Source organism: Pseudophryne corroboree, chromosome 5 (assembly GCF_028390025.1).
Source record: "Pseudophryne corroboree isolate aPseCor3 chromosome 5, aPseCor3.hap2, whole genome shotgun sequence".
NCBI lineage: Eukaryota > Metazoa > Chordata > Amphibia > Anura > Myobatrachidae > Pseudophryne > Pseudophryne corroboree.
In genome coordinates this window covers 557,454,225-557,468,533 of record NC_086448.1, presented here as the reverse complement: position 1 = coordinate 557,468,533, position 14,309 = coordinate 557,454,225, and the positions used below count along the sequence as shown (strand labels likewise).

The window sequence follows — 14,309 nt, the reverse complement described above, 5'->3', positions numbered from 1 at the left end:
CGGGCTTAGGGTCTAACGCCTTATATGAATGTTATACTTGAAAATGAATAATACAGTACAAGTCATACACTACAATATAACATAGACTAACTAACCAGATAACTACGCAGGAAATACAATACAATACTATTACGTTTAAGGGAATACGAGAGAAAGAGGAGGAGAGAGAGAGAGAGAGAGAGATGAGAGAGAGAGATATATGGCTCACAATAACAAGAAAGACAATATGATTGCGGAGAAAACTTACGCACAAAGGGGAACGATCGCATGCGCCTCTGGACATCCAGCTCCCGATTATCAGCAATGAGAACCGTTGAAGAGTGAGCTGGATGTGATCGGCTTGTCTATTTATGCCCCACGCACAATACAATTCAATGGTCCCTACAATCTCATTGTTCATTGGACACAGGAATTCGTCTTCGCATTATAACAAAAGGTCATAGGTTGATTCATACAGGTGGGCTGTGTCTACTTCCAACTGCTCAGGTGGGTGGGAAACTAGGTTTCCCGCCGCATGGATAAGTAAGTGCAAATAATAGTAAATGGACATAAACTTCTTATGTCCATAACTATTCGCACGAGCGATTAATTCGCTTCAAACCAACACCGGAATATTGCTAATTAAATACTCTTCCGATGGATACTAAACACCACTGTATGACCCCTGTCTGACCCTTCGTATCAAACAAAGAGGGATCTCTCCGTCCATGAACATGCTATATTAACTAAACTTTCAGAATCTATCAAAGGGACCATGATCTACAAAATACATTATATGGTTAAAATATGTAACGATTGAGTCGCACGCTACGAACACATAAACTCTACCGTAAATGCACATACCGTGCGCCTGCGGGTGCCCGCAACAGCGAGTATGCGCACGCACGGGAGAGGGCACGCATGCGCAGCGCGGACCTGTATGAGGTGCAAATATGGCAGTGTGCATCGTGATATTTTTCTGACTTTGACAGTATACTCTTTCTTTTATTTTTTAAGTCCTGTGTGTGATTAAGTTGTGTGTGAATGTACTGTGATTGTGTATTGTGGTTTGGTTTTGTTTTAGATTTTTGTTTGTGTATTTCTTTTAAAGTCATATCTGGTGAGAGACATCATAATTGTCCATAGTCCAACTGAAGAATGTTTCTGTCAATCAATTGTTGACCGTGGACATGCAACCAGTCGATCGTGATCCGCTGCCCATCCACAGAGGTGAGGAGAGCGCAGTGTGCGCCTCTCCTGCCTGCTGCCCTGCCCCTCAGTCTGGTCTCCGGCGGTGACGGCGGAGTGTATATCTCAAATCAGGTGCCGGTTTGTTAGCCAATCAGAGCTCGCGGACCGGCACCTGATTTGAGATATACACACTGCCGTCACCACCGGAAACCAGACTGAGGGCCTGGGGCAGTGCAGCAGGCAGGAGAGGCGTGCACTGTGCTCTCCTCAGCACAGCAGTAAAATGGTGAGCAGCACTATGGGGGGATATCTGGCACTGTGGGCACAGGGCACTGTGGGGGTATGTGTCACTGTGGGGGCATATCTGGCACTGGGGGCATATCTAGCACTGTGGGGGCATATCTGGCACTGTGGGCATATGGCACTGTGGGGGCATATCTGGCACTGTGGGGGCATATGTGGCACTGTGAGAGCATATCTAGCACTGTGGGGGTATATCTGGCATTGTGGGTGCATGGCACTGTGGGGGCATATCTAGTGCTGTGGGGCATAAGTGGCACTGTGGGGGCATATCTAGCACTGTGGGGCATATCTGGCACTGTGGGCACATGGCACTGCGGAGGCATATGTGTATCTGGCACTATGGGGGCATATGTGGCACTGTGGGGCATATGTGTATCTGGCACTGTGGGGGCATATGTGTTTGAGGTTTTTACCTGTGGAGGCCAATGCGTGATTTCATGTGAGACAGTCATTACACCCTGTGTAGCAAGGCCATGCCCATTTTTGGTATGCCGCGCCCCATTTTTGTTATACCACGCCCCTTTTTTTGGGACGCACGCCGGCAGCGCACACTATTATCCCACCTAGGTAGATCAAAAAAGCTTTTCAGCTTTCAAAGTAGATCACTGACTCAAAAAGTCTGGCAACCCCAGATTCAGACGTTCCAGAACTCAGAGACGTAGGGTTCGAATTGCTCAGAATCAGTAGGTGTAACAGTTTCATTAGTGAAAACTGGATGTGAGAAGACTGTTTAAGGATTTTAATGGATGATGAGTGTAAAGATTTGTTGTCATTGCCATTGTTAAGGCTATCAACAAATAAAATAGTGGGTGGACTAGAGTATATAGGCGCTGATTTAAAGATGGTCGCAGAAAGCACAGTAACTGTGCTTTTCGGTGCAGTAACTGTGTGAAACTATGCTAATGCTGCAGGAGGCGTCTGAAGGCAAAAGACTCACTGTGCCAGCATTGCAGATCTAAGTGATGCATCCAAAGATGCAGCATCAGATCAAAAATTGGAAACAAAAAGGATAAAACAAAACTGGTTAAAAATAGTAAAGAAAGAGGTAAGAGGGCCCTGCTCACAAGCTTACAATCTATTTCCTCAGCATGTGAAGCTTTTGAGAGTTTATTTATGAAAATATGTGACCCACTCAGCATCAATCCTACTCTCTAGAACTTTTCACCATTCTTAGCTCTGGTGACTAGTTTGAAATCTTGCAAAACAAATTTACTTAGAGTATGTATTCATCATTTTGTCAAACATATCTGATTTTCTAAAAGCATAATTATATATTATGCAAAGGTTTTTTTCCCATGTTTTCTGTACTAAATTTACTTTGCGCTCCATTTTAAATATTCACGAATAAAATCACGCAATATCTAATTACTCTCCTTTTTTATTATTTAGTTATTACTAGGTAAAACATTCATTAAAAGTACTTGATTAAACAGTTCTGAGGAAATGATGGATTCATTTATCCTAATGGAATATGTTCTCACAGATGGTTAACTATATGACAAGACCTGTTATACTAATCATTTTGAAAACCTGACCCAAGAACACATTGTACATTCTCCTAATTGAAGAGTGATTGGCCTTTTGAGTCAAACCCATTTCACAGTAAATGGTAATGTTTCAAGCATCATAACCACATATACCTCATCATTTGCAAATGATTTATTTCCTTATTCAAATAGAATTTTGAGATGCTGGGGTGCCAGAGATGATTAAGGATGGTGACTTTAATGTATTATTTTGACACCTTTGAGTAAGGCACAAGAGGGAAATATAGAATACATACTGTAGGGAAGTAATTTTTAAGGGGAAGAAACAGATGTTCTATATAATTAGTCACATCATTAATGTGAAAAGGTATGTAGAGGACATGTATTAACCAAAGTGTCATTGCTATGGTCATATTACAAACGAAACTACTACAGTACTAAACTTATTTGGATTTCACATTTTTCTAGTAATGTGGATGCTATGAACTAATTCACTGATGAACTAATAGCTAACTTTTCAGTAATAAAATGATGTGTATGAGAACTATTGTAACAAGTGCATGTTTTTCCATATTATGAACAGTATGATTTACAGAATGCAGATTAAAGAAGGTACTGTATTAAATAACCAGAAATGAAAAGAAAAGAAGACTCACATGCTATCTCTGCAAACTAGGGAATTGGAGAAGTATCCTGTACGTTATAGTATACTGAACTGTAAAATACTGTACTGTAGGGATTATTGCTTCTTTTTTTACATTATTCGGTTTTTTTAAGCAATTAAATAATGGTAATAAACACTTACTGTATGGTGAATTGTTTCTTTTTTTTACTTTATTGTTTTTTTAAGCATTGAAATAATGGTAATAAAAGCTTTGGAGTGCTTCTATTTTACCAAGTATGTATATGTTTTATGCAGATTTATGAAGTACGTTACACTGTAGAGTTCATTACCTTTTTTAAAGTAATAACATACAGTACTGTATTGTTTTGGATAACTAAGGAGTGCTTCTGTGTTACCTAGTCTGTATGTGTTTTAAACAGATGCATGAACTGTGCTATACTGTACTGATGAGATATTTGCATTTGTTATTAAAAGTAATAAAACAATGTTTCTGAGAACTAAGAAGTGTTTGTTTTTTTATCTAGTGTGTATGTGATTTATGGCTATTTATGAACTATTCTCTATTGTAGAGTTTTTTATGTTTGTTACTTAACGTTTTCAACTTGATTGAATACACTGGTACTATCAATAATATGCAAAAATGTACTCAATGTTTATTAAAGATTCAAAAATTTTCAGTTTGAAAACATATTAGAATAGGTAAAAACAATTGGCCTGATCCAGTGATCCTGATATAGACAGAGAACGCTATCACTGCTGATTACATGGAAGCTGCAGCAATAGCACTAATATTTAAAAGAAGCAGGAGGCATCACTCTCCCTCTATGCATAGCCATATTAAAGGGGAGGGGGGGGGGGGCACAGGGCATACAGTGTCCAAAGCCCCCCTTTGTCAGGGGGCCTCCCAGCCGGAGGTCACTGACATCATTAGCCTTCCCTCTTATGCAGCAACAGAATCAGGCAGCCAGAATGCGAGCAGTACAGTATACAGTGCAGAAAGAGACACAGGGGTATCATGTTTCATGTGCTACCTACGGAGCTTAACAACCAGAGCAGTGATAGGAAGGTGGAGAGAGCTATAAGTGACACAGGGATCCTAGCCTCTCCTCCTCCATACCTGGGTGCTTGGGTCCTGTGTGACTTGTTATCTAATGAGGGTCTAGAGACCTCCTGAGTCCTGTGCCAGTGTGAAAGTAGTACACAGGCTTCTGCTATTCTTGCATGTGACAAGATAAATTATAGTTTTGTTTATTCTATGTGTATGTAAGGTTGCTCAAGTTGTCTTTGTTCCATTACAAGAACATTTTATAAAATAGTTGTATTTCATTTGGGATGAGCTATAGTACACAGGCATTATTAAACAATTAGTTTACATCTAGTATACAGTACACCATTGATTTAAATTTAATATACACAGTCCATACATCCCAACATGACCCATTCCAGGAGGGACAAAATGCTCTATACCTGTACTTCCTTCTTAAGTTTTGATTGCTTTCACCTGAGACGCACTATTCATATCAATTAAATAGTTCAACACAGGTGACACCAATCATATATTAAGAGGGAAGTCCAGGTAGAGAGCAATTTGTCCTTCCCAGAATGGTTCATGTTGGGGGGTATGTACAATCTATTAAACCCCCCTTCCACCAGGGTCCCCCTGTTTTAAGTGCACCAGTTACCCCCAACATTACTTATTCTGGCCCTTCCTCCTTGCATTACTGATCCAAGTTGCTTCCTAGGAAGCAACATCAGTTCATTTGCGACACTATCATCCAGCTGCATCTACTACAAAGAGTCCAGGAAACCTCCATCCTTGGACGGAGAGCCTGGTCCCATCCCTCCCCAACAACAGCAATGACCTGACTCCATTTTGGGAAATGGAGGCCCTTGCTGCCTCCTCCTCCACCCCCAAATAGCATCAGGCTGTCAATCACTGACAGTCTGATGCCGTAGTGTGACCCAAGTCACAGACACATACTGCACATGCACAGTACGGGGTTCGGCACATGTGTAAAGTACCAAACATCGGTACTTAGAGGCATACGCTGCATAAGAGTTGAGATCTGAATCATGCCCAGTGATCTCTATAAAATATAGTTTTTGGACATAATTGGTATGTAAACTTAATCATATAAAATATACATTCTACCATAGGGATTGATAACAAGAAACAATTACAAAAATAAATATTTACATAGGAATGTATATACATCACACATACATATTTTTCTGTCTCTTATGTGCAAAGTTTAAAATAAGCTCTCAGCAGACTGTAATTTAAAAGCAAAACTGCTGTACTCGAAGAACATGCTTGAAATATGCCAGTCAGGTTGGTAATATCTAGTCCCATTGGTAGTGATCTAATGTCATTGTAGTGTGTACCCAGCCTGATGGGCCCTACACACTACGTGATAACACTGAAAGATATGAACAATCTCGTTCATTAATGAACAAGATATCATTCATATCTTTCAGTGTGTAGTCAACAATGGCGGCTGCGTGCTCATTCATCGGTGCTGGATCGATTATACATGCATGCCAATATGGACAATCTCGTCCATATTAGCATTCAGGTCTATGGGGTCGGGTGACGGGGGGAGTGAAGAAACTTCACTCACCCCGTCACCTGCCCCCCCCCCGTGCTGCTGGGTTGCCCACCTGCCGTAACGGCTGCCAGGCACCTCAGCGGCCAATTGCCAGGTGTGTAGGGCCCCTTAGACTTCAGCTTCAAAGCTTTAAAAGGAGTTCCAGTGGCATACTGTATATGCAGACTTGATTTGTAACTTCTGAAAGGACATTTGCAACAATGTAGTAGTATAGCTGGCAATGAGAAATAAATCATTCTCTTGTATAGGTTCACCAAGGTACTTTTCTATGTTTAGTTGTCAAGCACTACTGTCACACCACAGCCTGTATCTTACATTGCTTAGCAGTTTTGGGGTGAGATGTGTCAAGCTTTGGAGAGATATAAAATGTATACAAGTTGCACAAAGCACCTTCTGTCATTCTATAGCACAGTGTTTAAAATGACAGTTTGAAATAGATTGCATGTTTTGGCAACTACTCCAGTTTATCTCTCTCCAAGGTTTGTTACATCTCTTCCTTAGTGACCTACCAGTGTTTTGTCCCACACGCAAGTTTGTTAGTTAAATAAATGTATCACATTATTTTTCATAAATCATTTGTGAATATGAATGAAGGGATAAGGACATTTGATGTTTGTGATTATGAGGGTGGAAGTTGCATAAATTCATCTAAGGTGTCTAATGATATAAAAAGGGCAATGCTGAACGTGAACACAAAAGACTGTCTACTCGTCTTCAATACTTTCTCAGTCATGATTGATCTGATGAGTACCCTTAAAGGTATTTTTTTGTTTTATATACAGTATTTCAGTTTTATATATGTATTTATGCTTGAAAATTATTTTCACTATATTTTTCAACTGCTGTATAATTCCATATTCAGCAGTTGAAAATGCATAAAATAGGAATATCTTGATCATAAGCTAGAATTCTATTTGATCTTTATTCAACACACAAGTTTTGTTCATAATATCAAAACCAAGCTTGAGCATATTTTCTTAATTTAGTTTGAAGACATGTTTATTGGATACATTTTGACAATAATGGAAGCTGTCATAGTGCTTTGTACATAAAACATGTGTATGTAAATTTCTGGGACATTATGTAGGATGTTATTCAATAAATGTATATTTTAAGATAGATGAAAATGAATCATGTGGCAATAACCAGTATGTCAAGATTACCGTAAAAAAAAAAACTTTTCTGCTTTGCTACTTCAAAGTTTTCTTTTCTTTCTCAGTGTCATCATTTGTTTATTCATTTATACAATGATATACAGTATTTTTATTTTTTATTTTTTAAAGGTATACTGCTATTTATATTAGTGGGATCCAGTGTACTACTAACAGAAAAAGGGGTAACACCACAGCCAATATGTCCAAATGGGGGCACAAATTGCCAAATATCTACTGGAGATCTCTTTGATCGTGCAGTAAAACTTTCACATTACATTCATTCTCTTTCATCTGAAATGTTCAATGAATTTGTAAGTATATTACTATATTCAGATATGTATTTAAGATGTTTTTTTATAAGATAATTTGTTTGAATTAATAGTAAAAATTAGGTAAAATGAGTATCAATTTTGCTAACGAAGAGTAAATGATTGGCTTATAATGTTTTGTTAGAACAATGGGGCTAATTCAGACCTGATCACTGCTGTGCGTTTTCGCATGCCAGAGATGGGATCGGCATCTCAGACCAGCGATCGCCTCTGCCTGATTGACAGGCAGAGGCGTTCCCGGGGTGGACTGGCGGCATTGGGCTGCCGTTTTGGGGCTGCGGTCCGGGCAACGCAGGCATGCCAGGATGGTGTGGGGGTGGGCCGCGGCGGCTGCGTGATGTCACATGCAGCCGCTGCAACCCGGAGAGCAACGGGTAGCTCCCTGACAGTGCGCAGGAGCTGCGCTGGTAGGGAGCTACTCTTCAGGTACAAAAGCATCACCGCCGTGCAATGCTTTTGTACCTGTGCGGAGGGGGGAGGGCCATACATGGCTACGATCAGGTCTGAATTAGCCCCAATACTACTATTGGTTACACTGTTCTGGTAGGAGCATATTATTCAGTAATATCTGTATTTTGCAGTCCTCTCAAGGAGCTTTTTTTTAAATAAAAAATTAACAGTATTTAATATCATATATACTTAAAGCCACACAGAGATGACATTTTTTATATACATAAACAAATAAATTCATAGTAACTTCAATGGTCAACTGCAAAGAAAATGTTTAATTGGCGAATAACTATATAACATTGCACATCTGTAATGTTGAGAATTCCATGAAGTTCAAAACTGAATCAATAGCACTACCTGGCTGATTGGAGGTAAAGTTCCTTTGCTGGTATTGAAAGTGTAGCGTGCATATGTAAGATCAAATAGTGGTGCAGTGGATCAGAATGCAGAAAGATAACATCTTTCATCAGGAACTTTTTTAGGTTCCTTTTCTGTTAATGAGGAATAAATGAGCAGAGTGACTGATTGATTTCTTATGTATTTTAATATATCTTTCATTTTGATAGCACAATACCAAGAATGGATAATTAAAAATAAATATATGGGACTCTGCCTTTATCTGGGATGTCTAGTGCTGAAATGCTACATTGATTAAAGTAGTTAGTGTGCTATCTGCTACCAATTAAACAATAACATTTGTATGCTTCTTCAAAAGGATGAACGGTTTACACCAGATCGCAGGTTCCTTGCAAAATCTGTTATGAGTTGCCATACGTCTTCACTAAATACACCTGAAGACAAGGAGCAAGCCCAGCAAATACAAGTAAGAACTGCCCAACTACTGTAGTTAAAAATCAATCTTCATTAAGCGAGCAAACACAGATTTTGTTGGGGGGATGGGTATTTCTAGCATTTTGTGTATGATACAGTTTTTTTTTATTGTACACTCATTGCATTAGTTAGAAAAAAGACACTGAATTTCTAACATTGTCATTATCATAATCAATAATGTACTTTGTATCCCATTACGTATCTACAATGGGTGAAGGATGTGTGGTGGGCCCACACCACAGACCTTGTTCCCAAATACAGGGACAATTATGTGGAAGCCATTTTTCCTATGATTTGCGCATATGCAGTATAGATGTCCCCAATAACAAGGTGCAGGCACTATGTTACCAGAGACATGCGCATGCGCAGCAGACTCTGGCACATAGCCAGAGTCTGCTGCATTGCTAGAGAGTAGGGGGCCCACATGGTGTATGCACACTAGCCCTCTCCTATCTTAAAGCACCCTTATTTGTTTTAATACAGTGTTTGCAATGTCAAAAATAAATACTTGTTTGCTGTACTGCATGTGCAAGACTTCTCAATATAAATGAATACTTCAGAGGCACAATTGACCAGAATGGACTTTTTGTCCCAAATATACAAAGTCAATGCATAGTGAAAGAAATCTATGGTATATTGAAATTAGCACATTTCCTTTTTATTCTTCTCCTCTTCCAAAAATAATTGTCTACTATAAAGTAATATTTTGTTAATTCACTGGTAAGACCCATGTTTATGTGTAGACGTTATGTACTTTGGCTGAACTTGTGTAGAACTCAAGTCCATTGCTGTAGACCAGATGAGGCTAGATATAAGAAGCCTTAGAAGAAGTGATGACATGTTCATCCTTATTATTTTTTTAAATACTGTATTTCAATATATTCAATTGATTCTTCTATTCCACAACATGCTTTTCTGCTTCCCTGTCCAGGTATGTAATCAAATAAAATGGTTGGAAGTACAACTTAATTCCAATTTAATCCAATTTCTTATTCCATGTTTTTACCATGATTGTCTTTTTGATGATGATGATTATATAAAAATTTGTAATGAAGGAAGATTTGATATTTGAGAAAGTTCTGTTTTTCTTTTCTGTGTAAAAAATAAAGCATGAAGATCTGCTGAACTTAGTGCTGAAAGTTCTAAGATCCTGGAATGATCCATTGGTTCACATTGTGTCTGAAGTACAAGATATTCGTGAGGCACCAGATACCATCCTCTGGAAAGCTGTAGAAATTGAAGAACAATCTAAGCGTCTTCTGGAAGGAATGGAAAGAATTGTTGGAAGGGTAAATGTAATATAAATAAATGTCTACAAGCGATAATATATGCAAGCATTTAAAGTGCACCTTTATGTTTGCAGAATATACAAACTCAATCTGCATTATTTTATTTCTAGATTCATCCAGGTGATTTAGAAAATGAAATCTACTCACCATGGCCAGGTCCAATAGCTGGAATACCAGGAGATGAGAATTCCCGACTGTTTTCCTTTTACAACCTACTCCACTGTCTTCGTAGGGATTCACATAAAATTGATAACTATTTGAAGCTTTTAAAATGTCGCCTTATTCATGGGGGAAACTGTTAATCTTTGACATTGCACATAAATTATTGCAAACTTACCAGAACATGAAATATGTATTTATTCTGGCAAAAGCTATATTACTTCTATCAACATATATGAGAAGTAAATGTTATAGTAGTTCACATTTTATTGTTTCACTTAGTTTTAAATAGATCATTTTATACATGTAGCAAAATCCCTAATAAAAAATTTGAATGCATATGAGTCTCTGCAAGCTTTTTTTTCTCTTTCAATGAAAGCCAAAAAGATGGAACAAGGGGCCTAATTCAGACCTGATCGGCACTGTTTTCGCACAGCAGCTGATCAGTTCTGAACTGCGCATGTGCCGGGGCATCAGTGCGCCGACGCATGCCAGACAGCCGATGGCCATCTGATTGACAGGCAGAGGTGTTCGTTGGGTGGGAGGGGGCGGGCCGGTGGCATTTAACTGCCATTAAGGGGGCGCAGTCCGGCCAATGCAGGTGTGCCAGGACCTTGCGGGGGGGCAGGTCGTGGCGGCTGTGTGACGTCACACACAGCCGCTGCGACCCTCACAGCGATGAGTAGCTCCCTGCCAGCACACAGGAGCTGCGCTGATAGGGAGTTACTCCTAAAGTACAAAAGCATCGCAGCTGTATGATGCTTTTGTACTTGTGCGGGAGGGTGGGGGGTGGGGGGGTCAGACCTGACATGCGGGGTAGACTAGCCCTGTGCTGGGCGTCTCCCCACATGTCTGTGTGACTGATCGTAGATGTGCTAAATTTAGCACATCTACGATCAGGTCTGAATTAGGCCCAATGTCTCACTGCCGGCTGCAAAACACATTTGGTTTGGACCTTGAAATAATTTGCAATGTTTACATATGATTAAATGGGATGCGGTTAATATCCTGGCTGTCGGGATCCCAGCTGCCAAAAAAATGATGCCGGATTCCCGACCCTCGTCAAAATCCTGACATCGGGATTCCGACATGGTCAAGATACCCTAGCCAGAACTCCAACAGCCAAGATCCTGACCATTGTAAGTATACCTGCATTGCTCACATTAGTGCCAGTGGGAAGTGTTAGGTATAGGTGCCCATGGGGGGAGAGTGTTATGGTTAGACTTCAGGGGTGGGAGGTTAAGGTTAGGCTGTGGACAGTGGTGGTTAAGGTCATCGGGGGGGGGGGAGTATAGGCATTAACTTGGGAGGGTTAGGGTTAAGCTGCGGGCAGGGGGGTTAGGTTTAGGCACTAAGGAGGGAGGTTAGGGTTAGGCTGCGGGAAAGGAGAGTTAGGGGTAAGGAACAGGGATTAGATTACAAAAAAAACACCATCAGGATTACATACTGTACATGGGAATGCCGGCATCTGTTATTTGACCGCCGGCATCCAGCCCAGCGGTCATTCACGCCAAACCCCTCAAGTACTATTTGTCAGTTTGCCAATTTGTACTCTTAAACAATAGATTGATTGACAGCTAATACTATTTAAAATGAACATAATCAACAATACGTCTTGTCTCTAGACAAAAATATTACATGGAAATTGTTTGGATGGTAGTTATAAAAAAATCTGTATGACATTTTAAAATAAAGATATATTTTAATCATATACTGTAATCTTCACATCAGAATATTCAGTTATTTTTCTCTATAAAATAAAATTAGTGTGCCATTTGATATTAGGTAGTGGTTTTCATGTAGAAGCATCATTTATTTTGCAGCTATAGATTAGGTGTAACGTCAGTTATATTATTTCAGCACCTGAATTACTTTCCCTAACAGCTTATTTCCTCACTAGCTTCACATACTGTATTTACCATGCTTCCAAATGCATCAAGCAAATTAATAATCAAAGCTTAATATATATATATATATATATATATATATATACAGTATATATATATATATATATATACAGTATATATATATATATATATATATATATATATATATATATATATATATATATAAAGATTTGCCCATTAACTGGTTGATTAAGAGTTAGGTGCAAATAATGCTTGAGTGGGCATATACAGTATATTGGGGGTCATTCCGAGTTGATCGCTCGCTAGCTAGTTTTAGCAGCTGTGCAAATGCTATGCTGCCACCCACTGGGGAGTGTATTTTAGCTGAGCAGAAGTGCGAACGCATGTGCAGCCGAGCTCTGCAAAAACAGTTTGTGCAGTTTCTGAGTAGCTCTAAATCTACTCAGCGCTTGCGATCACTTCAGCCAATTCATGTCCGGATTTGACGTCATACACCCTCCCAGCGAATGCACAGCCACGCCTGCATTTTTTCAGACACGCTTGCGTTTTTGCAAACACTCCCTGAAAACGGTCAGTTGACACCCAGAAACGCCCCCTTCTTGTCAATCTTCTTGCGGCCACCAGTGCGAAAATGAAAACTTTGCTAGAACCTGAGCACAACCACAAAGAGCTTTGTACCCATACGTCACACGTGCGCATTGCAGGGCATATGCATGCGCATAAATGCCTTTTTTTCACTTGATCGCTGCACTGCAAAAATCGGCAGTGAGCGATCAACTCGGAATGACCCCCATTATCTGATCTTGCATGCTTTTAGCAAATGTACTGCTGGCTAACTATATTGGTGCACTGCATTTTAGAGTTTCTGAATTTCTAACTGGACCTCAGGGATAATTTAGCCTACTCGCCCACTCATACTGTACTTCTATGCTGTCAACCCCTCTACTTCCATAAATTTATTTAGTGACTCAGCACAGCCAGGGTGTCTGCCTGGCATTCTGTTTCTTTCATATTTGCTCCATAATTTAACTACGGATGACAATTGTTGCTCATTAGTATACTCAACTTGACACTTTAAAATAATGTACTGTAATTTATCCTATAACATATGTCTGTAGTTATAGGTATAACAATGTCCCATTTTTAACAGAAATACATTTTAATAAAGCAATATGTCTTAAAATCATATAGTTAACATATCAGCAACCAGATGCTGCAAATGTATGCGTGTAGTGTATGTACAGTATACATATAAATATATATATCCGGAAGTTCCCCGTGATGGAAACAAGCATGGCACTGCAGTAGTTATGAGAGTATTTTAACTCCATTATGATTATAACATTTCAGGGATAGCGTTCCCCATTTTTAGGTATCATACATGAAAGAACAAACAACCACAGGGACTTACCTTATACGCCACCCAGTGCAAGCAGCTCCCTGTCCGTTCTGGCCCTTGGTGCACGTGACCAAGGAAGTATGCGGTGCCAACTAGTGACATCATCCGCTGTCATTCCCTGGCTGTTGCTGTGACAACACAAGATGCTGGCCCTCTGCCGTATATCGACTGTGGGCTGCAGACAGATGAAAATGAAAAAGTGTGAAACAATAAAATGAAATAAAGAAACACTAGAACACAGAGGGAAAGCAAACACATGAAGCAATAATAGGACAAGAACAGCAAGGGGGAACAGTGAGACTACTGGTAGCAATGACAATAAGGAGTCTGGATAATGCCTATTCGTCACCTGCACTACCAGGTTCATTATTTATATCATCATTTGCCCATGTGGGCTGTACTATGTTGGCATGACATCCAGGTCATTCAAAGTCTTTAATGGCTTTACATAGATCTGCCATTAAAGCTGCTCTGAATGGCAAACCAATGGATCAGCCAGTAGCAGCCCACTTCAGAGATAAGGGACATCAGATGTCAGCATTGCACTATAAGATCATTAACCATGTCCCTGCACTTATGCATGGTGGAGACAGACTGGCCAAGCTCACCAAGTTAGAAGCAACTTGGATACATAGA

The 14,309-nt window shown here is 39.8% G+C and overlaps 1 protein-coding gene across 1 annotated transcript; it reads left to right on the top strand.

Moving 5' to 3' along the window:
• Window positions 1-6,925: 6,925 nt before the first annotated feature.
• On the top strand, window positions 6,926-10,638 carry PRL (prolactin). The gene is made up of 5 exons (XM_063924965.1): window positions 6,926-6,953; window positions 7,478-7,659; window positions 8,843-8,950; window positions 10,068-10,247; window positions 10,358-10,638. Exons 1-5 carry the CDS (start codon window positions 6,926-6,928, stop codon window positions 10,547-10,549), a joined length of 690 nt encoding a protein of 229 aa, XP_063781035.1. The 3' UTR covers window positions 10,550-10,638.
• Window positions 10,639-14,309: the final 3,671 nt, after the last annotated feature.